General features: G+C 39.6%; 1 protein-coding gene across 14 annotated transcripts in view; it reads left to right on the top strand.

The window, feature by feature from the left end:
• Positions 1-23,834, top strand: part of PDLIM5 (PDZ and LIM domain 5) — a 128,395-nt gene that overhangs the window by 31,897 nt on the left and 72,664 nt on the right. For all 14 annotated transcript variants that reach the window (XM_051617129.1, XM_051617128.1, XM_051617127.1 and 11 more), the window contains exon 3: positions 8,865-9,016. In XM_051617129.1, the coding sequence (XP_051473089.1) occupies positions 8,865-9,016 (152 nt within the window). The remainder of the gene's footprint in view (positions 1-8,864; positions 9,017-23,834) is intronic.

The raw sequence follows: 23,834 nt of genomic DNA, 5'->3' as shown, positions 1-23,834 counted from the left end.
TTTGCCACTCCACACTTCAGCTCCATTAGAGAAAACTAACCTTGCTTTGTTTTGGTTTCTTGCAGTAACTTTCCACACTGTTCCAAGGATACAGGCACTTGACACTTCTGTTGTAATGCAAATCACATGGCTTCTCAGGTGATGCTTCCTCAACTGTCCCGAGTATTCTCGTGCTTTGATTGTGGAGTTAATTGGCATTGGCCATCCAATAAACCCCAACCATATGACTGGAAGAGAGACTCTACAGACTTGCAGCTCCCCAAAGCTAAAGCAGCCATACAAAGTTTACATTACTTTTCTATCTGCATTTTCATTCCATTTCCTCTTTCTGTCTCTTGGAGAAATTAAAAGTAGGCAGTAAATTTTACCCACTGGCATATAGTCTCCCAGGGAGAAACCTGGATTAGTTCTGTAAACTTTCTGAACAGAAGAATAATCTTCAGAGAAGAGGCAGCCAGTTAAAATAAATAGGGCTCTGAGGCACACCAGCAGCATGAGAACATGACTGAGCTCCTTGAGAGAGGGCTTAGTGAAAGCTACTAATTTCAGGTCTTAAATATCTGCAGACATTCTGGCACTTGACTGTTAATCATTTTCCATCACTTAAGTATTTGGAAAGCATATATTTTTTTGGAACAGCCTATGATTTTAACCCAAACGGCTGAATTATTTTGCCTTGGTCCTTTTGACAGCTTGTTTTTTTGACATTGTGACATTATTTTTTTCTCCAAATGAGAACATTAGTTGTGTCCTGTTATTCAGGGGGCCCACATATATTGCCCATCCCATCTTGGTGACAAACTTTTTGCCTTCTTGTCAGCACCTCACATGGCTTGGAAAAAGCAAGACCAGATGTTTGTTTAGTCTTGTTAGGTGCCATTAGATGTACATGTGAAGAGAATAGTTACTTTGCTCCTTGTGCAAGGTGAGTGTGAATTTTTACTCATATTAATAATCCTTTGAATTCCAATTTTAACTTGTATGTCAGGACATGGAAAAAAAAAGCTGCACATAAAATACAATAAATGCATCAGTACTTACTGCTATGTGTGTAGTTAATTCTTTCTGTTCCATATGGGCAAGTTCAAAAGCAGGGATCATCCTTTCTAATAACTGCTACTGAATTTGTAGTGGTGATGCTGTACCAGTGTTGTGTCAAAACTCAAAGCTGAAGGCACCTTTTGTGAAGTTGTCTGCCTCTGCTTCTTTACATTCTGAAGCAGCTGGGCTGTCATAAGGGAAGGAGGAGATGTAGCAGAGATAAAACCTGCTCATAGAGGAGCAGAGCTGCAAAGAAACCATGATTAGTCAAGCTGTGACACGTGAGAGATGGCACCAGCTAATAACCCTTCTGGCACTGATGTGTGGAAACCATTCCTGCTTATTAGCAACTTGTTCTGGGACAAGCTGAGGAAGCTGAGGGCTGCTGCTTTTGCTTCACCCCCCTGGCACCAAAGTTGATTTGTTTAGCATAAGTTGATTGAAAAAATAAAGGAACGTGTACCCAAAAGGCTGATGCATTGGGCAGTTACTCTATTTTGTAAACTTAATTTATATTTTTTGATCTTTTTCTACATCAACACAATTGCATGGAAGAGTAAGTAACACTATGTGCTGCTTCTTCTGTTTTTAGCAGCTGATGTCCTCTTGTGCTCCTCTCTAGGTGTGTAGCTCTGTGTTTGGTGCATGCAAGGATGGATAGAGCAAGTGATGTCTGTGTGTGTGTATGTAACAGCTTATTTAAAGTACAGAAGCAAGGTAAAATTTTTCTCTGTGGAGGACATTAGATAAGTATTCAAGGGCTGAAATGTAGTAAGAACAACATGTTAAGGGAAGAGTGAAGGTTGATTATTTGTGTCTCTTTCCTAGAACCTGTGGACCCCACAGACATGCTCAGCCATGTTCGTGTGGAGACAAAACCCAAGCTTTGTGTTAGGTTTTGTTTGACATAGTTTCTGTATGTGGGGACTACAAGGACGCACAGCACAATCACATAAAAATATGTGTTGTCATGTTTACTGCTGAGGATAAACAGCAGAACCAAGAATGAAACACAAGAGATGGTTTCTTGGGTTCTTAGCTGGCAAAATGGCTGAATGCCTTCGGGCTCTCCCCATGTGTTTCCTGTGGGCTGTGAAGAGTTGAAGGGCTGTTTTGGGGCTGCTGCAGCCAAGCCCCTGCTGCACTTCAGCAAGGGATCTGCTGCGCCTGGACGGAAGGGAATGAAGTAAAGCTGAAGGGCTTGGGAGGACAGGCTGGGGGGCATACATAGCCCTCTGGCCAAGGTTGGGTGGGATCTGCTGTTGGGTTCACAGCCAAACCAAGAAGTATGGTGGGTTGGTACTTGGCCTTATACCTTGATTTCCTTACATATTATTTTTAATTATTATTGGTGTGCACGCCTTAGGTTACAGCTTTATAAATCCATTTGGAAACACCTTTAAAGCTGCATGGAGAAAAAGGAAGGAAATGAAAACTTGCAGAAGCTTGCAGGAGTATGCCATGTGGAGTGAGGTGAGGGTGGGTTTTTCTGTTGGTAATACATAGCAAAATATTCTGTTAATCAAAAGAGGTTTTTGATCCCTGCTTGGTTTTGGGGAAAACCTCTGGTTTATTTGTAGGACTACCTCATAACACCTTTTATAGCTTGTTGTGTCAGAAGTTTTCACTGCAAGCCCTGCATTAGGCTTCTCATAACTCAGATGTATAAATTCAATATGGACTTTAAAATCTGCATGTATGCTCTTGATTTGAAAGCAAGTGTAGAGGCTTGCTGGATAATCTGTTGGCTATGTGAATAATACTGCTGTAGTAAAGGCTGTGAGGAATATGATACAGCTCTCAGTTTCCATTGAGTGCAGAGGAAGCTTACTTGCCACAAAGAGCAGGTGCTTCCATGGTGTTTTTTTGTTTGGTTGTTTTTTTGTTGGTTTTTTTTTTTTCCTGTGCAGAAGTGGTAAAGTAGATGCCAAGTATCCCAAGCCTGTTGGGAATCCAGAGTGTAAGTTGGGTTTTTTCTTCCTTCCTGGCAGGGAAAGAGGTGAGTAAAGGCTTTGATGAGCCACCCCGTTAGGTGTGACGCACTGGGGAACATTGATACCCTGTTTGCACTTGTGGTGCTCAGATGTGAGAGCAGGGTACACTGTGCTGCCACCTCTGTGGTTGCATTGTGCTGGGGCCACATGTCAGGTGCTGGGTCGAGTGTGCACAGTTCCTGTGAGGGAACCTGTGCAGCTACAGAGCGTAAGTGTGGCCCACTCTTCATGCCTTGGGGCAAGGCTGTGTTCTCCAAAAAAGAAGAGGCTGCTTCTCCACACTTGCAGCGGTTCACCAAAGGGGTGCTTATTTTCCAGTGTACTTTGAGCTCTATGCATGTTTGAGAGTGTGCTGTTGAATTACTGGGTGTTGGTGTAAGGCAGTACTTTGGTCAGGTGAAATGAGGCTACAGATAAACAAGGCAGTAACAGGTAATGAGTGTAAATATTAGCAGAAAGTGTATTGTATCCAGGGACCTAAAGGCCCTGTGGTTTGAATGACTGTATAAAAGCTAAATAACTGTGGTTCAAAAAAAAGATGTTTGTCAGGTTTTCTTCTTAGCCATGTGAGGAAAAACTGATTGTTATATGTCATTTAGAAAGGAATTAAGCTACAAATTGCACTGATTCAGAGATAGATGCACATGTATGTGCACACACACAACTTTCTTGGAAAGTATCTTTTAAAATATCTCAATAAATCTTGAGAGTAAAAGTAAAAGCTTGTTTTTATTGCTATTTTTTAAATGTTGGTTACTGAAAAACAAAACAAGAGGCTGTCTAAAATCTAGGTCAAGAAAACAGTTGCATGCCAGTGTGTATTGGGCTGGTTTCTTTTAAAAACCTGGGGCATGAAACTACACTGAGGTTAGTATTTATACTGTTGCTTTTGAAGTTGTTTATGGATCCAAGAACTGGTTTGGTTTTGTTTTATCTTCCTTGGGAATGTATTTTAGAACAATATGTGCATTTTTGGAATAGTGATGTTTAATACAACAAGAACAATTTTTTTATTATTATTTTTTGACAAAAACCCTGAAATTAAATGGATGATTTTATTTAGGTTTATTAGAAAGTATCCTGAGCATCTCTGTGTGACATAGGCTGCTGGCTTTTGGCCATGAAGCTGATTGCTGCTGAGGTGCTGAAGAGAGGTTTTCTGCTGGGGGCTGTGGGAGTGATTGGCCTCAGCAGGTGCCTGATCATGGAATGTCTCCCTTGCTTGCCTCCCCCTCTGTTTGAGGGGGGAAGCTCTAAATGAGCTTCCCAGAGTAGAGAGACATGGAACTGACTTAAGACCAGACATTTCTGCTTTGGAAACTTTGTAGCTTTAAAGTCTGCTCTGTAGCATAAAAAAAAAGTCCCCTTCTGTAGCTGTGATTCATAGTTGATTTTAAAAACTTGCCTCATTCTGTAAGTACAGAATTAGAACAGATCCATCAAGGATTTGAAGAATGTTTGCAGTGTTTAGAGGTTAGTTTGATTCATAGGTAGCCAGTTATATAATTTTAGTGCTATGCTCTTCTATTGCAATGCATGCATCTTGTTGCATTGATTTGTTTGTGTTTAATAAAGGTATGTTTTAAGGATATGCTTTTTTCCTCCTAGGAATTAGGCATTAGGTGTTCTTTTGCTTTTGTCCATCAGTTTACTAGTCTTTTGGTATTTAAGCATAGGTAATGTTGTAGTTCACTGGTGACTGATGGAAGATCATTTTACTAAACTAAGGAGTAATTTGCAGTTTAAGAACAAAATCACTTATACAGGACAAAAGAAGGGGTACAAAAGTAGTAATCGTTTATAAATATAATTTCAAAGCTTCCTATACAATAGCACTTATACCTTTTTATATCTTCTGCATCTGGTGGATTTTTCAAAGTCTAGGTAGAAAAATGACATAAGTGGAGTTAGTTTCCATTGCAATAATGAATATGGAGAACCTTTCTTTCAGTTTTGGTTCAAATATGTACACAGTTTTACATATACATAAGCCCAAGTATTTATATGATTTTATTGTTTGTAATGGTAGTGCACAGTTACAGTGTCTAAGGATTGTCAGAACTGAGGCTCTTGGGATATAAATATGTCTGCAGTATGGAAAAGATCCTTAGTTATTTCAAGTGTTCTTATTCCTTCTGCTGTGGTCAGCATAGATATTTGTTTATTTTTGTATATGAATTCTTGTGATTATATTCCTCTCACATTTGTGGTAAAACTCTGCTCTCGGAACTCCAGTCCCACTTTGTTATAGGAGCTTCACAAGCCAAGGATGCTGGCTCGTACTCTCAGGGAAGACACATGCTCCAGCTGAGGTTTCCTAGAAGTACCAACCTCACCTCTTTTGCTCAGTCATATCTCTTATCCAAAATCAGCAGGTGTTGGAAGTCTTATTTGCTGTATATAGATAAGGAGATTACTGCTCTGGCATCCCTCTGCACATGCAGTTCTTCATACTCTTGTCCAGTAATTTGTTCGTTCAAGTGTGTCTGTGACAGTCTCCCCGATATAAGGCAGACTCAATTCCCTGCCTGCTTGGCAGGTCTTGGAGACATCACCAGGGGCTCACCAGGCTTCTCAGCACCTCCCTGTTGTTTTCCTCATCTCCAGGATGCATTTTCCAGCCATATTTTTCAGGCATTTTCAGCCTGGGGTTTGGCTGAAATAATTTTACAACTGTATCCCATGTGTGCTTGTTCCATCCCCAGCAGGCAACAACTTAAGAGTGAGCTCTTGAAAGTCAGATGATTAGTTGTGGGTTGTTGTGTGTTGGCTGCCAGAATCAAACAAAAATGTGATTTGTTTGTTTTGCTTTTTGTTGTTATTTTTATTGACTCATTTTAGACTTCTTTGGATGCTAAGGCTTCCCCCTGCACCCCATGAAAATAGTCACCCTGAAGCCTTACTGCTGAATGCACGTAGGTTTGTGAATTACATCATGAATTACAACGCATGAACATCATGCGCATTAGTTACATTCAGAGAAAGCTAGATTTTATTCACTTCAGCTGTCCTATCACAAAGCACAGTGACCTTTAGCTTGTAGTGCCCCTACATTCCTTTTCCTTTCCCAGATCTTGCTGATAAATGTCAGCGTGCTGTAATGTATCGGTCTAGGGATCTGTTTATGGCACCCCTCGCCCAAAGGGCTGAGGCTCTTCCCTATAAATAGCTATGTTGGTCATAGCTTTATGCTTGTGGGTTCCCTAACCTGTTTTATAGTAACCTGGTCTCTTAACTCATAAATTGGGTATGAACATCACATTTTGGAGGAAATTTCCCTTTGTTTTTGAAACCTTTTGGAAAAGGATGCACTGTACAAGTTGTAATTCTGATGAATGTAGCACATCAGGTTTTTCTGAAACTAGTGTATTATCTTTTTCTTCTACTTTTCTTCCTTGTGTGGGACTTGCTCAGCTGACTTTTCCTTGTTAGTACCCTTTTTTTTTTTTTTTTTTTCAACTGGGTAAAATTGTTCTGTTGACCTATGCAATGCTGAGGGACTGGCCACTATTTTGAATATGAGAGATGACAAGTCTTCCTACTTTGGAGGCCTTCTCTTTCACCAGAATCATGTATTTACTAGCACAGGATTAACACCGAATGGAACAACTTTTCTGGTTTTGTTTTAATTTTTTGACTGTTGTTCATAGCTGCTAATAAGTGCTACTGCAGATGTCTGTGGGACATAGATTGATCTTGGGAAATGCCAGCCATGATCCATTGAATGTGAAATTTCCTACTTTCAGTCTATATGTTGTCAAATTATACGTTCTTGGAGTATTGCACTTGCCTTCGTCTTACAACATTTGGCAATATTTTTTCTCTGTTAAAGTATCTGTCTTCAGATATGTCTGATAAACATGTCACAGCTGTCATGCAGTATAGTCTCTTGAGATTTTAGGAAAGCTGTAACCATATCAGGGAGGCTGATGGGACACTTCCCACAGGTTTTCTGGCAAGTGTGACTGTTTGTACAGAAATGCAAAGACTGAGTGCCTAGTATTTTGAACATTTCTACCCCTTTGCCATAGACAGATTTCAAGACCTAGCCTCACTTCTCCAGTTGGAGAGTGAATGGTGTTGAGACTAGTGACTGTACTTTGTCCCTGCTTGGGACAGTAGGGACTGCTTGATCCCTGCTGAATGAACTGAAACAGAGGCAGTCAAAAAAACAAGAGATTAAAGCCTTCCTTCTGCTTCCCTTTGAGAAATCGCTTACTAGAGCGTGGCTGTGGCCCAAGGTGAACTCCACTTTTGGAAATAACGATGAAGTAATTCTGCCATTTGCAGCATCACCCTAAAATGTAGCACTTTCTTCAAGGAACTCATGCTTGCAGGCAAAGGAGAGGGTTGTGAGATTTTGTATGCACGGCACAGGCAGCTCCAACCTCTCTGCTGTAAGATTAGCAAATGCATCTGGAAACAAGAGGGAATCTGCACCATCTAGGACTTACCTTTGCAGGCAGCTTTAAGATGATTAGCAGATTGAGGACCAGGAATATAAATCAGTACATAGATCTTACCATGTGTTGCTGTATTTCTATTTCTACCCTTGGCAATGAAGCTAATTGAAATTCAGTGACACCAGATGAAAAGATGAATTTATTGCCTATTCAGGGTCAGTAACATGAACTTTACAAAGGTTTCTGTTGCAAGACTATTTCATTCAAGTGGACCAAAGGCAGTTGAGCTGAACATCAGCAGTGACCTTAATCAAAGAGGCACAGTGCTCAAGAGGCCTCTCTTATTCTGGTCTGAATGTACTGCGGGTCACTGCAGGCTATAAACCTATTGAGAGTAATGCAAAACAAAGTCCTGTAGCCAGTCTGTCTGTAACATTGAACTCTTGACTTTCTAGTAGTTGCAGCTGGGGAAGTCAGCTTCACTATTAATGAAACCTTCCATGCACATGACCAGTCACTGACAAATACATCAACTTTGAAGAGATTGTTTAGATGTAAAATCTGAAGTGGAAAAAGCTGATTTACAGCCTTCCTCTGTCCTCTTGTGAGAAAAAAAAATAATATTTTGAGAGAAGAAGCTGGAACTTAGCATCCAGTAAACTGTGTATGCCTGTCCCTGCTTGTGTCTCATGGTGAATGTGCACAGCTTCCAGCTAGTGCAGTACAAGTGAAGTTTGATTTTGAAAAATAAGCAATACTGTGCAATACTTCTCCTGTCATTCAAATGAAATAAGAACAAGAACCTCTAAATATTGCTTACGAGAAGGAAAGTGTGCAGCAGCTTTCAAAGAGACATACTTGCAGGGGAGAAGGGCAACTAGGCTGACTAGGGGCCTGGAGAGCAGGTCTTATGAGGAGAGGTTGGGGGAGCTGGGGCTGTTCAGCCTGGAGAAGAGGAGGCTGAGGGGAGACCTCATTGCTATTTACAACTACCTGAAAGGAGGTTGTAGTGAGGTGGGTCTTGGCCTCTTCTCCCTTGTGAGTAGTGATGGGACAAGAGGAAATGGGGTCAAGTTGCACCAGGGGAGGTTCATATTGGATATTAGGAAAAATTTCTTCACAAAGAGTGGTGAGGCATTGGAACAGGCTACCCAGGGAGGTGGTGGAGCCACTGTCCCTGGTGGCATTAAAAAACTGGGTGGTTGTGGTGTTCTGGGAGATGGTTTAGTGGTTAGGGGTTGTAGGGCAGATGGTTGGACTAGATCATCTTGAAGGTCTTTTCCAACCTTGATGATTCTATGATTCTCTATCTCTTTTCCCCCTTCCTATGAAACAGCACTGTGAATAAGATACTGTCATCCTGTGTTGTGAGAATATAAGCACAAACCATCCAAGTTTCTGATTTCCCCTTCTTGTGTTATTTCAGCTTAACGATGGTGGCAAGGCAGCCCAAGCACATGTGGGGATAGGTGATGTAGTTCTCACCATTGACGGGATAAGTACGGATGGGATGACTCACCTAGAAGCACAAAACAAGATCAAGGCGTGTACAGGCAATTTGAACATGACTCTGCAAAGGTAAGGCACCTTTTTTTTTTTTTTTTTTTTTTTTTTTAGAGAGAATTAATCATAATCATAACATTTGTTTGGAGGATAAAAACATGTAGGTGGTTTGGCGAAGTGCATGGAGTTAAGTGGCCGTGATTGAGAGATACACTGCTGTAATCTGAAATGTGTCCTGATTTATAGCATTTTGGAAAACTTATTAGATATTAATTATGTGAGTCAACAAAGACCTTTTCCAACCTTCTGTCACCTGGTCTACATTAAATGAAGTCTGGTTCCTCTTCCTTTTGAGCTTCAATTCTGCTAACACTTGTTTAATTAAAAAAGATCCTATCCAGGCTCTTTTTCCCCTCCCCCTCTATTAGTTAACTAACTAGGGCCACTTTGGTTTTGGGTCAAGTCCTCCATTGTCACTTTTATTGGCAAACATGATGCATTGATGATGAATGATGCATTTAAACAGTCAGCCCCTGAGTTACATGGATGAAAATACTGCAGCTGAGTCCTGGAGAGATGTTTCCCAAGGAGGTACTACTGTTTCACAAAGTAGCAGCCTCCCTTTGCTAATTAAGAACTCTACTATAGAAGTTACAGCTTTGTTCAGTCTCCCCATTCCTGTAATGTACAGTTTATTGAATCTTGGCATACCTCTGTTGGCTTGGGACTATATTTTAGGAGGGGTTGGAAGAAGGGAGCAGGTTTCTCATGAGTGGGTTATTGGATCTGAAGCAGGAAGAGCAGCAGCATGAGCAAAAAGTTCCTTCAAGCTCTCAAAAGTCTCCCAGGGCTAAATCCTGGCTTTTATTAGAAAACTGCTATTTTTATTTCATGATGTGAGGGAGCATCTTGGAGGAGGATTGACCTCTGAAGCTATCATGTAATGAAAACCATCTTTTCTTGTTATCAAAGAAAACAATGGCAAACACGCTCTGTGATTGCTGTTTGTGTCTGCCTGCAGCAGTGCAAAGTTCCTTGATGAGTGGTGGTTGAGGCCTACAACAGTATCTCTTCACCAGTTACTAGCTTTCCTGGCAAATCATCTTGCCCTTGATGAGAGGACAACCTCTCTCAGAGTTCATTTATATAAGAATGAAAGAGATTACGTGGTTGTAGGTCTGAAAAACATCTGGCTCTCCAGGGTAGTGGTGCTTGTTCCCACCCCTATGTGACATGTAGTTGAATGGTTGTGTGAGTGCTTTGTTTTCTAAGACGCTACATTTTAGCTTTGCTTCTTGTTTCTTGTTTTTCCTGTTGGTCTCTCTGTATTTCAGTTTAGCTACCCTTAATAAGGGATTCCCTTTGCTTAACCTGTGAGGAAAGGAGTTATTTTGTGGCATGGTTCATGCCTAGAGCATCTTCTCAAGTGAAACTTATAAAGTTGGCATTAAAAGTTTCTTGATGAAACAGGTATTATATCAGCTCATCAGGGCAATCATGCATTGTATCCAGTGTGTTACTTTTCTGTCTCCCAGCAAGGCAGGCAGGTCGTTTAGAAATGCACTTTGCAGGAGCCCACTGAGTCACTTGAACAGGCAGCTGGGAGTGGAGGGGTTTGATCCGCTTTCTTTGGCTATAAATTGATGGGCAAGGTTAATATCAGATAGAGGAAAAGAGCACCAGGTGTGTCTTGGTCAGGCAATAACTTGTCTGAGGCTGCTTCTGGTTTGGTGCAGAGATGAGTGGTTTGAAGATTGAATTATTTATGAGGTAGCCTGGTGTCCCCTTGTTCTCACCCTTCTTACCCAGTGTAGCATTTGACTCACCAGCTTCAGTTACTTGACAGCTGAAGGCTAAGTCAGGAACAGACTAGCAAAAATCAAAGGACTAGCCTTGGTCCCAGCATCTGGGCATGAGACACATGTCCTGTCTTGCAGCTCATCAGGTCTGTTGTCCTGTGGTTTCAGCTGTTTCTAGTTCTGCCAGGATCCCGTGAAACCAAAGGCATAGAAGGTGCTCTTCTAGCTCCTCTGCCTGTAAAAACGTCCTTGCTGTTATTGCTAGATTTGCTGCAGTTGTTTATTTGTTGTTCTTAGCCTGGAAGAAAGTGCTTCTTAGAGTCAGACTGCCTCATGCTAACTGCAGATGCTGGATGCCTGTGGGAAGAAGGGCTTGAGACTAAGCAGGGTGGCAAGATAAGCCATTTTAATATTGAGGGATCTCCATAATAATATTCTCCTGATCTTGCCTCTGCTTTCAAAACAAAACTGAACTAAATTAGATATTTCGAGCTGTTATTATTCATGTGCAAGGGTAAAAGGATGCTGTCAATGTGAAACTATGTTGGCCTTCAAAATGAGTTGATGCCATAGGAAAACCTAAAACTTTTTTTTTAATGGCTTTTGACTATCTTCAGGGTTTTTTTTACACTTCCCAGAGCTTTTATTTGCTTCCACACAGACAACTACCTGTTTGAACTACAAGAATGTTGAGGTTAGTAGTGAGAGCATATATAAATTCTTAATACTGCCCTAGTTTGCTGCTGCTTTCAAGGAGCACAGTGGTTGGTTGGTTAGTGGGATTTCTTTGAGGTTCAAGAAAATAGGAAGAGCTGTATGGCTTGACCTAATGGCTTTTGCACTTAACTGTGTTCATGTGCTGTTTTATGAAAGACGCAAAAGAACTCTGTGATCAGATTAGTTCTAGGAACCAGAAAATATATTTTGTAAGTTTAATTTGGTACATTTTTGGTGGTGATCTTTATTAATGATAAACTGTAGGAAGTCCTATACACTCGTCTATGGGTGCCTGTTTTACTCTCAGTTATAATTTGACATAGATTCATGTGGAATACTACATGGAAATTAATATAGTGGCACAGACTTAAGTGTAATGAAAAAAATAATGGCTATATGCGGAAAAATGGCTGGGTACACCACCAGCCTTGTGGTGTGTCAGAGATGGGGCTGGCTGTGCTGTTTGCTAGGGAGGAACTAACCAACATAATCAGTACTTATTTGAAAAAGAAACAGGATCTTGCTCTGTTTTTTTAGGATTTTTGTGTGTGTTTGTTGTGAGGATCAAAATGATAGTTGGTAGAGAAGCAGAGGAACACCCTAGAGATTAGTAGGCCAATGAACTCAAGTGTGTCCCATCTGAGGTTGATGGGCTCCAGCACCCCACTTTGCATGGTGGCCAGGGTACAGTGACAGCCTGCCTTTTTAAAAGGTACAAAGGAAGCTTTTTGAGTCTATGTGGCAAAGGCAAGAGAGGAAATTCTTTATGATGAGCTTCATCATTATACATATTTTAACTTGATAGGCTTTTATACTGCTGCTCAGGTTTTCACTTGACTTTCTCTATTCTTTATGTTCAAAGTGGAAAAAGTAAAACAAAGAGAAACATAATAAGGGGCAAGAAGTAGCTTGCCTGGGAGGATGGAAGGTATAGTTAAAGCAATGCTGTAAAAAACTTTACATACAGGTTTAAAGCAGTGTATTTATGGAGGCAGATATGCACATACCTCTTGTGGAAAATTTAGATGTTTCGTAACTTGCAAATTAACGTTGGCAAAATATTTGAAGGGAAAATAAAGATCCCTTTTTTCTTGTGTAAGGCAATACATCATACTGGGTTTTTAAATATGGAATTGTTCTCTGCCTCTGAAAGGAACTGAAATTACAGCTGTCACAATTGCAAGACCACATTGCTTAAATACAAATGGATAAAATTGTGCTTACCAGCCATATATAGAGGTAGATAACTAACACTTGAGTGTATTGTCAAGTATTTTCAGCTATGTGTCTTTAAAATTAATTAGTTCTGTAAATAAGTCTTGCTGTTTACTATGAAGGTTATAATTTTAAAATTGTGAAATTAAAATACAATTTTGGTTTGTTATTTATTCTTTTCTTAGTATTAGATATGGCTTAAAGTTTTGAGGGAATTTGTGGTGTTTTTTGTAACATGCAATGTTAGGTTCCTGATTATTTTTTTAAAAACATCAAATGCATTGCATAGGGAGTTTTTGTTTGTATGCATCTCTCCCTCCTTGAGATCTTGCTCTTCTGCACCCCAATATTTTATTTTCAGTTAAAGCTGTTTCCTGGTTCCCATGAGGACAAATGAAAACCAGATGCTTGATTTTTGGATGTATTTTAAAGTTCAGCAACTTAGCATGGATTCCATAAATAAATCTGTAAGTGACGGAACAGCTAAGAGCCACCACCTATTTTAAATATTGTTTTTCTGGACTGTTTCCATAGACTCTTGCCTTAATAATTCTTTGGAAGAGAGAAAGATAAAGCATTCTCTATTTCTACTACAGTTACATGAGATCCATGATACCCATGAAACTTCTAGATAAAGTGTCAGTGAGCCATACAGGGATAAAAAAATACAGAAAATCCTGGAATGTTGGTTTTGGTTGGGTGGTTGTTTTTCTTGTTTGTTTGTTTTGTTTTGTTATTTTTTGTGGGTTGTGGGTTTTTCCCCCCTTTTATAATATAAACCTTATTTACCTTGGTATTTCGTAAAACAGATTTGTACAGCTATAATGTGCTTTTTTTCTTTCACCTCTGCCTGGGAATTGAGTCACTTAGGACAGAAGGTATTGAGATTGCTTGTCTGGGGAAGTGAAAGGAGGATTCTCAAGGTTGTTTACCTCTCTGGCTGTATTGCAGTGCTTCAGAAATGTTTTTGAGTGCTCTAAGTTGGCAGTGACCAGTTACTACAGTTCTGCTTCCAAGTCTTCAATGGATGACTGTGGATTTTTGCGAGTGAATATGGATGTTACGAAGTAATAGATGAATTTGTGATGTGAATTTTTTATTTCCCTAAACCACTTAAAACCACAGAGTTGCCCAAGTGTCACAGGGAAGGGGCTAAGATCTGCGGGGTATTTTTAATGTCCATATCGTTAGGACTTGGAGGCAAAAGTCAGATGAGACTTAAGAGTGTGTTCTGCAGATTGTAACTCAAGTGTTAAAAACTGTAACATTTATTTTATCTGCTTGCCTGAGTATGAATCTTCTATCATACCATTCTCCCTCATCTTTAAAAGTTTTCATCTGGGAAACATGAAATCTAGACTTCTAGCTTAAGAACAACTGAAATTCTCATGACTTGAGGTGGAGTAATAGCAAAAAAATGTTATGGATCATTTTATTTCTATTTTCAAAGGTAATTTTTCAAGTTACCATTTCAGAACAGGTTGTCTGCAGTAAGACTACCTCAGTAGACTTATTACTATTTTTATTGTTCCCAGTCTTGCTTTTATTAGAAAACAATAGAATATTACCATATATTGTGTGGAGAGCCCTGCTTTGCTTCAGAAATGCACAGGAGGAAGAGTATTTTCCTGTGTGAAGAATGTGTACTGATGAAGTATATGGACAATATGAATGCTCTTTTTCCTCTTTTAGAGATGGGGAAGTGAGATGCCTTGATGTAAACCAGGTTTTAAGAAACTGGAGCCCTTTACTTCTCAGGTGTTGCAATATTCACCTAGTGTAGGTTAGCTGTAAACTAATTTCACAAAAATAAAAACCAGCAGTGCAGGGAATGGCACCATAAATCCCAAGAGCCAGTCTTAGACACTGCTACCAGGGGGGACTGAAATTTAGTATTTAATTGTGTCCATAGAAAGGTAAGAAAATAGAATAGTCAATAAATAAAATGGCAGGAGAGGCTATTATAAGAAAAATAAGAGGAGAAGGAAGTGGAAGAATGCAAGTATAGACAGGATTTCAAACTATTAAAAATACAAGCTTCACTTTAGATGATGGTTAAAACTCATGCTTTCATGTTTATGAGTCATGGGTTCCTTGGGGTGGTTATTTTGTTTCCATAAACCTTATATGGATGAGCTTTAAGAAAGCCACGATAAGAATGCATTCGGAAGTCTTATTTTTCTTCGGCTTTGGTTTGCTAGTCATCTTCATTTCCCTTACATGGGCATTTTGACTTTAGTTTTGGTCTTTAGCGATTTGCTTTTTTAGCGTTATAGATGATAGTTGGTTGTCCTGTACCGGTTGAACATAGGCAGTAAATTGGTTGAAAGCATCACAACTTCTGAGTGTTTTTTTTTTTAACCTGAAAACATTTTTTTTGCTTGAATTCTTTCTCCTATAATATTAATTCTTGCATAACTCTTCTTTCAAGGATATCAAAACTTAGTGTTGGCTGATTAAGGCAGTAAGCACCATTATCTCTTTTTAATTGATAGAGTTGAGAGGAAAATTATAAAACTCAGTAAAGGTCATATGGCTAACAGTATGTGGGCAAACTGTATATTTATAGCTTAGCTGTTAGTCAGAACCATAGGCAACTTATTCCTCAGTCCTAGCTTATTACCCTCAATCATTAATATTAGTTTCCAATAACTATGTCTGAGAATGAATCAGCTGCAAAATAGTGCCTTCCAAACAGAGCTTCACTTTTCTTATTTAGCCATGTCGCTAAGCATTGAGCTGGTGGTTATTCCAGGTATTCCGCTCAGTGGAGTTGAAGTAGAGCCCCGTGAGACTTCAAACATTCTTGCTGAACTTTGTTACTGACCACAGACTTTACTGAAAGCTTCAGTAAGAAACACTGAACCTGTTTCTCATCTGTTGCTGATCCTAAATGGTCATGGCCTTCTCCCTGCCAAATGCCAGCATTTCAGCAACTTTGAAGCCTTAAACCTCTGAGTTTAACTTTTTTTTTTTTTTTTTAGGAAAAAAAAAAAAATCAGCTGTCAAATTTTTCAGTAGCCTATAAGCTCAAAGCAGGGGAGGTTTGGGGAGTTAATCTAACTGGCTTAATGATACGGGTATAGATCTTCCTTGCCCTGTGCATTAAAATTCCTGAGTCTCTTGTCCTTTGTGTTATCCTGTTATTTTTGTGGAATTGCATGCAAAAGTGTTTCCAAAGAAGCATTCAGGTTCCAAAACCAGGTACGCAGAAATAGGAAAATGTGGTAATGGAAGAGTCTCCATTAAAAACAAAAGCGTATCGCTTTGGTCTGCAGAAGAGGGCCTGCATGACCAGGCAAGAAAAGTAATAAGGTGAAGAAAGTAATATGGCCCCCAGAGTTTGTTGGTTAAAAGTATCTGGTGACTTGTTCTGTAGTCCCTCTTTTGATCTCTAAAATCTCTATATAAGCAGCACTCGAGTCACATTTTTTCATTTGGCGTAGGAGGGGGAAGGGGAAGAGAGCTGTGCCAGCAGGGCTATAATGGGGGTCAGCCTTGAAGATGGGTGGACATGAACATGTGCACAGGGTACTGGCACTGGTCTTCAGATAAGTTTTCATTACAGATATGTGAAGGACCATGCATGCATCTGGTGTGAGGCTGTGGGGCCTGCCAGACCCTTGTCCTGCCCACTCTGGGGTTTCACTGTACCTCTTGGCTGCTGAATGGGCCCAGGGAGAAATGCTGTGCAGACCTGGGGCTTGTCCTGTCCGTGGCCCTCAGTGGTGGCCGATAGAGGTATTTGGTCTCGAGGGAGAAGGGTATCCAAGATTGTGCGCCTCATGGCATGAAAATTGCCAAATGGTTTTGCCAGCCTGACCTATTGGCCCAAAGGTAACCTGACTTGCAGGACCAGCACTGCCATGTAATGGCGTAAAGTAACCAGGTGCTGCTGATACAGTTGCCTTTAAATTGCAAATTTGCAGAATCCATTTCCGAGTGAGCATTTCTTTGCAGTAGATTCCATGAACTCTGCACAAGCTCTTAAAATTCTTGTGACCCGTGTAAATATCAACCTCTGGACTGGGAGGCTGTCCTTGTTTGAGCTAGGACAGAGGTGAGGTGTTGCTGGTCTTGAGCCTGGCATTTGTCACCCCTCTCAACTCTGCTGGTGGTGTCTTACTGAAGAATTCCTTCTCTTCTCACAGCATGGGCTGGTGACTTCCCAGACCATGTCTGAGACGATGGATGCTGGTGTGTGCCCAAGGCACAGGGTGACCACTGACCTGAAGCCTTCTGTGCTCATGCCCTTGTATCTTAACAGGAGCTTTTCTGAAGCTGATAGGGTTTTGTGTGTAGTTTTTTATGCTGTACACTGTAGTACAAGCAACTTGAGTAATCTTAAGTCCTTCTGTTTTGTCTGGTTGTGGAAGTAAGCAGCATTGGGTAAAACATTGTCCAAAGAATTCAAAGCTAATGAAGATGCTGGTTTCTTTGCATACAAAGGTGCCTGGGTGTGTAAATACATGCATCTTTTTAAGATATTTTTTTGTAATTAGAGGCAAAGTAGAAAGATTCTGCTCCTAAATTAGCAGCTGAGCAGGTTTTGCTAGCTAAGCCATGCCTTTGGAAAGCTTGCCCACAAACTAAATAAATGAAAGGGTACAGCTTTTGCTTACAGCTGGAATGCAAAATCTTCTGTTGCATACAGGACTTTGCTGAGTGTCAACTAGCAATTAGGTGAACCACAAAACATCCTGCAGCTAAGCGAACCTGACAAACTGAAGACTTGCCTGGAAGTTCAAAGGAGAGTTGTTCAGATGAAAATAGAAGGTTGCAGGATAAAAATGGAGTTCAGTGGCTTGCAGGAACATACCTACCCATCTGTCAGGAAAATGGGTGAGAGCGAGGCCTAGCTAAGCAATAGGAGCCCTCCTCACATTTTTAGAACCTTCCTGGAGATCTTTAGGGGCTACAAAAGACCTGGATGTGTAAAGGTCATTCAGTTTCTTGAGGTTGGTACAGTATATAGTGTAGGAACATAAATACAGTAGTAAATATAGATAGTGGACAATGCTGGGTGACAAAGTAGATAATGATTTACTGAACATCAAAATGTTTCCTTTGATTTCTAGGTTCAAAGACAATTTAAACTAATTTAAGTTGCATTCCCCTTATTCCCCTTTTTCCCCCATCATGAATACCACCACAGGAAAACAAAAGGCAAAGAATATTCTTTTCTTCCCCACATAAGTCTCCTGGTACCGGCTTCCAACAAATGTGAACACCCACATAATGAGGGGGAAGGAGGGAGGTATGGTGGTTATTTTTAGTTTGCTTGTCCCCATTGAAATGCAAAATAGCACCCTTGAGTTGCAGCAATTGCAGCAAATTTACCATTATGCTCTTGGGGTTTTGTCTATATACTGTATCATGGTGGGCTGAACCAGAAGGCAATCAGATTAGGACGGTATTTCAAAACTCCACCTTCATTTGAATGAAAATAAGGAGGTGATCATCAGGTCGCTGCATCTCAAGCTGGGAGCCTATAAATCCAATTTGGAATGAATTTTCAAGATTCCTACCCTCATAGTCCCAAGTCCTTGATGGATTAAGAGTTGGTCAATTGAGAGGCAGTTGGGGAGGTAGCTCAGGTGTTATAATCAGCAGAGCCTTATAAGCAGCTGGGTGGGAAATGAGTTGAGGCATCACTACTTGAAAGGTAGCGAGTGCTTATGGGAGGAAGTTTGCAAGTCCTGTATAATTGGAGAGTCCCTCACTGAAAATGAAGGCAGAAAGTGTTGGATTCCGGAAGTTTCCACCTGTTTGCAATGAATCAAGTGGTAACTAAAGGGCCTTGACTGGTCTTCTTGCTTTTTTTTCTTTAACCAGTGAGAAATTCCTGTGCTTTTGCTTTGTACAAGTTGTTGCATAGCACAGACATCTGACAAATATGGCAAAATCTAATTCTGACTATGTCTCTTAGTTTGTTCTTTTTAAAAAAACTTGCTTATTTTCAGGCAGAGTTGTAAAGCTTATTTTTATTTTTTTTAATGATCTAAGTGATTTTGTTGACCCTATAGCTGATTGCTCTATGTCTTTTGGATAAACTGGGACAAGCCAAAATAATAAATGTTTATCACCTGTTATTATCTGGACTATATTCTTAAAATATTACATTTAAGATAGATATGAAAATAATTGCATTCCATTATAGTTCCACTATAGGAAAAAATCACTCTGAACAATGATAGGAGGCTTTTTTGAAACAAAGATTCAATTGCTGAAACAAAAATATACAGTGCAAGAAATTATACAAGTTTCAAAGGTGGTTTTACACAAGCAGATAATTAGAAAGGTAGTACTTTGGACTTGATGTTTAGATGTATAGAAGCCTATTTTCACTCTATTTGAAAACTAAACTAGAACTAATCTGTGATCCAGCTCAGATCCATCACAGTTGATTTCTGCCTGTGAAGAGAGGAACAAGCAGTGATGGTTCTTTCAACTATATTTTACTTGAAGTGGTGTACTTCAGTAGGGTGTACCTGGAAATTAGAGCATCTTACTTGATCTCTGCATGTGCTGGGTGGCCAGTATGTCTCAGTACACAAGCGGGAGCCAGTTTGCAGTGCTCCTGCCTAGTAAGTATAAAACAAGTTAATGATAAACTAATGCTTGTGATTTAAAGTAACTTTCTCCAATACTAGAAGCTTTCTCCTGTCTTTCAGAATTCATAGAAGTTGAGAGAGTACCATTGTAGGCAGCAGGGTTTTACTTAATATGGTCCATGTGGTTGATTCATGTGTTCTGACTGTAAGAAAGAGCTATCATTTGCAAGTTGAAATTTGATACAGAAAACATCTCTAGGTTGCGTGCGATGGTAACTAGTATTACTAGGAATCTGATGATTGCTTAGCAGTAATCTGCAGGTTGCAGACTCCTCAAGTTAGTTTTGCTTGTCTTCTAGGTTGATTTATATTCCTGGTGTTGAAAAGCCTTTTCATGGCTATTGAAGGATAGAAGCAGAACATGCAATACATGTTCAGACATCCACACTTTGAAGAGGTGCAACTCTTCCTAAACTGTCTTAGAAGCATCTATGCTATGAAAGTAGTACATTGAATTTATTTCCAAAACATAAAGTACATATTTTAGAAATACAGGAACAGAACAAGGCTAATCTTTGTTATGAAATTCTAAAATACCTCTTGAAAAGCACAGGCATTAATTTTGCTGACTGTTGATATCTATGTGATGTACAATAAAGCTTCTGTTTATTAGGTAGAAGCGCCAACTTCCTAAACAACAGGAAAACATTTACCTTCAGCTGACAGTGCAATGCCAAATCAGCCTTTCTGTAGTCGTTATATCCCATTTGCTTTGGGCTACACCACCATTTTCAAGACCCATAGTAGCTATAGCAGTTTGCTCTGGAAAATATTATTTTTTTCCTTAGATGCTCTTCTCTCACACTCTCACACTTTTTTTTTTCTTTTTTTTTTTTTTTTTAAGGAGATTTGGTTTTGGGGCTTGGTTTGGGCTTGTTTAATGAAAAAGACAGAAATCAAGCCATTGAATACCTCAGATTTTGCTGACTGATAGGCAAGCAATGTAACTTGCTCTTAGTGTGATTTCCTGGTTGAGTCCTTCTTTTTAATTTTTCTGAGGGAAAGGTTTATAGTTGTGTTTCAGGAAGTTCTCTTGGTAACCATTTTCCTCCCATTTATAAATAAACCCCAGAGGGGAATGTAGGTTGTTTTGTTTTGTTTTTTCTTTGAGTTACAGCAAACCATCAAAAAAGTTACATTCTTAGGATTTTGTTATATTTTGTTTAATTTTAAGTGATCTTTATGGAGTATTATTCTTCAGGAGGCCTTTGCAATTCTGGCTTTCATTTCCATGTTTTCTAATGTACTTTCACAGCATTCATGGTGTCAGTCACTGATCCTTCATAAGCGCTGCAGCATAATGTAGCAAAACAGGTTTTTTGTTTTTCTAGTAATATTACCTACTGTGTGCAGCAGGTAATTAGAGCTTTTTAAAGAAACTGTATTACTTGCAATATGTTTTTCATTAGTGACTTTGATATTTCAGGTGTTATTTTATTTGTAAGAACTAATTTAGTGGTTAAGTGCAGGTTTAAATTCCTGATTTCTAGTTCCCTTTATGGATTTGCAGCAGTCTTGGTTTGGCTTTAATGTTTTATTTCCTAAATCTAGAAATAGCTTCTTAAGCAGATAACCTTTATCCACTACTTACAGAGTCAAATATGATCTTACTTTGGTGTCTGTTGAGACTTCAGTAGAAGATACTGAAAAAATTAAAGTATCATGATGCCCATTAAATTAGGGATGGCTACTACCAGGCAATCATTGTAATTCTTTGTGAACTAGTGTCTGTGTTCTCCTCCCATGTATTGTTGTTAATAACTTTGTAGTCCAATATTGGTTGTTGCACTTGATTTTCCATTTCCATTATGTGGTAATTTTGCTTTGAACTGGTAAATAATATTTGGCTTTTGGAGTTTCACTTCCTGAAGAGAAGTTTCCTCCAAGCAAATAAAATAAGAAAGGTGTGCTTTGCACACTCTGAGGCAAAACACACTTCAGAGTTTCATTGCCCTGTAAAATAGATCTGAGAGCTTCATCTTTTAATGCTGCTTTTAGTTCAATAATAGAAGCAAAGGTCAACTTTGCCTGGTGATTGAATAACAGAGAGCTGAGTGTATATTGATTTTTACACCCCCACCACTGTCTCACATTTTCCGATGGGATGTGTTTTGGCCTGACACTGGATAGCATCTGTTTCAGTGGACTTGTTCTGCTCTAAACGCTAAGCCTGAAAAATAATAAGGGAATTGAAAAACTGTAGGGATGGCTTTATCTTACATGGGTGTATTGGATCAGTGAACCTGTTAATCTGGTATCCAAACCCGTTGTGGCTGGTATCTGATGATTCAGCAGAGGAGGGGAGGTGAGAAGAAAACCATGCCTTTGTAACCCATGTGCTGAAAACCTGGGTGCTTGCACAAGAGATGTTGGTTTGATTATCATAAACAGTTGTAACTAATAATTACATTGGGGTCTCATGGGCGTAGTTTCGTGTATCTATCAACATGACTCTTGTCCCAGACAAGCTGACAACATCAAGGTTTGTGCTGTGTGCAGATGGAAAGTATATTCTCATACAGGGTTGGTTTTTTTTTCTTTTTCTTTTTCTTTTTTTTTTTTTCCTCTTAATTGCACTTTCCTCCAGCTTTGTGCATGGTGCACACCCACTTTCACCTAAATACATGGTGAGTGATGCAGGAAAATGTCAGTTTTCTTTACTCACTATACACCTTTTCTGCCTTGGGTAGGGTCTGCACCAGATCTGAGCCTTTGTCTACTTTGTGGTTTGAGACCTGAAAATTCACCTGATACTTCAGTTTAGTCACAGCTGAATCCTTATTCCCACCAGAAAAAAAAAAAAATGCACTTTATCTTTGCTGTTGCTCATGTGCACATGCTTTTGCTCATGAAGCTGGAGCAATTTCTGATCTAGAAAAGATTTTGGTTCCCACCTGGGGTGGCATAGGCCCAAAGGATGAGGTTTCTTCCTGGCACTTCTGGTGCAGCCCTTCAGCCCTCTGTCCAAGAAGTGCCTGATTGGAAAAATTTCCTTTCCTTCCTGTGATGAGCAAGGAAGTTTGAGAGACCGTACCTCAACTTTACAAAGGTTTTGAATTGCCCTTTTAACCTGCTGGGTCTGTTTTGTGTTTGCTGCACAATCTTCTTCTGTCTTGTGCATGACCTTACACCATTGACTGCTGCTAGAGATGTCATATCCTTGCTCTGTCCAACCCCGAGGCAACTAATCAATACAAGGGAGGTGCTTGATGCCAGATTTCAGAGAGTGCTGAGAAGTGGGAATGTAGGCATCTGGATATAGAGATGAGACCAGAGAGGGCAGAGCAGGATGCAAACAGTTGTGAGGAAGAATACTATGTTTCAAAGAATGAGGAGCAACTGAAGGATAGTGTAGTTCTTAGAGGAAGAAGGAAAAGAGAAATAGCAAACGTGGGGGGGGAAGCAGTGAAAATGATGTGGCACATCCTGGGCGCAGAGATGTTAAGGTTGTTTTTTATCATTGAGTGTCTCTCTTATCTTCTGCCAAAATGTAAGATGACCAGGAGTTAGTTGCCTTTGCTTCTGACCCACAAAAGTTCAAAACAAAAATATTGGCAATAAAGGTATAGAGGTGAAAGGAAAAAAGTTGTTGCAGATATTCCAAGAACACTTAGGGCAGCAATTTGCCCACTGAAAAATTTGTGCAAAATTGCTCGCTTGCCTTAGATGTTCAAAACAGGACTCTTATAGCTACTACAGTGGAGGAGTTGTGCCTACTTGAACCAGAACTGAACCTGCATTTTTATTTTTTTTTTACTTAATGATATCTGCTGCTGTTATAAACTGAGTAAATTATTCTTATTTTTTGTTTTCTTAGTTTAGGTTTAATTGAACATGATGCTAAAAAAGCACTGGGTGCATGCTTGGTAAAACATTAGCACAAATTGAAGCTTTAGCTTTCTTCCAGCATTCCTGTGGGCTGTGTAGACTGAGCAGAGTCTGTTAAAATGAAATTTGGAAATTATTTCAATCTCTACTATGCTTAAATTCACAACAGATTTATATTATTTCATATTTTGGGCTCTTCAATGTTCCTTATAATGCCTTACAACTTTAAGTTTATAATGTCTGCCGAGTATTTTTCTCCACAGATTAGGCAAGCTTTAATTTCCTAATATTTCTAATTCTTACCAAGTAGTTAACACATTACTTAAAAAAATCCCAAACAAACACACTCCCCTCCCCAAAAGATTTTAGAAGTAAAGTTTTACATGGGTGTGGCTAAGCATGAAACTTGCAAAATAAAAATGGTGACATTTGTGAGGCTGTAAGACATTGACTGAGAGATGCACAACCCTCATAAAGAATTTGTCAGCAGGTGAGTCTGTTTCAAAGCTGGTGTTTGGTGTTGCTTTCTGTTCAGAATAAAGTTTTAAATGGGTAATTAAGCAGGTTTTCTGAGTCAATTGGTTGGGGGGCAGTGGGGTTTGCTTTTTTTGTTTACTCTGTTGTTTGTGCTTAAGCTCTGACTGCTGCTGTACAAGAGATAACATCTTGGCAGAAGAGAATGAATTACGGAAATAATGTAAACTTCAGCAGAGGAGACTT

Source organism: Apus apus, chromosome 4 (assembly GCF_020740795.1).
Source record: "Apus apus isolate bApuApu2 chromosome 4, bApuApu2.pri.cur, whole genome shotgun sequence".
In the NCBI taxonomy this organism is placed as follows: domain Eukaryota; kingdom Metazoa; phylum Chordata; class Aves; order Apodiformes; family Apodidae; genus Apus; species Apus apus.
This window is presented reverse-complemented; position numbering and strand designations above follow the sequence as displayed.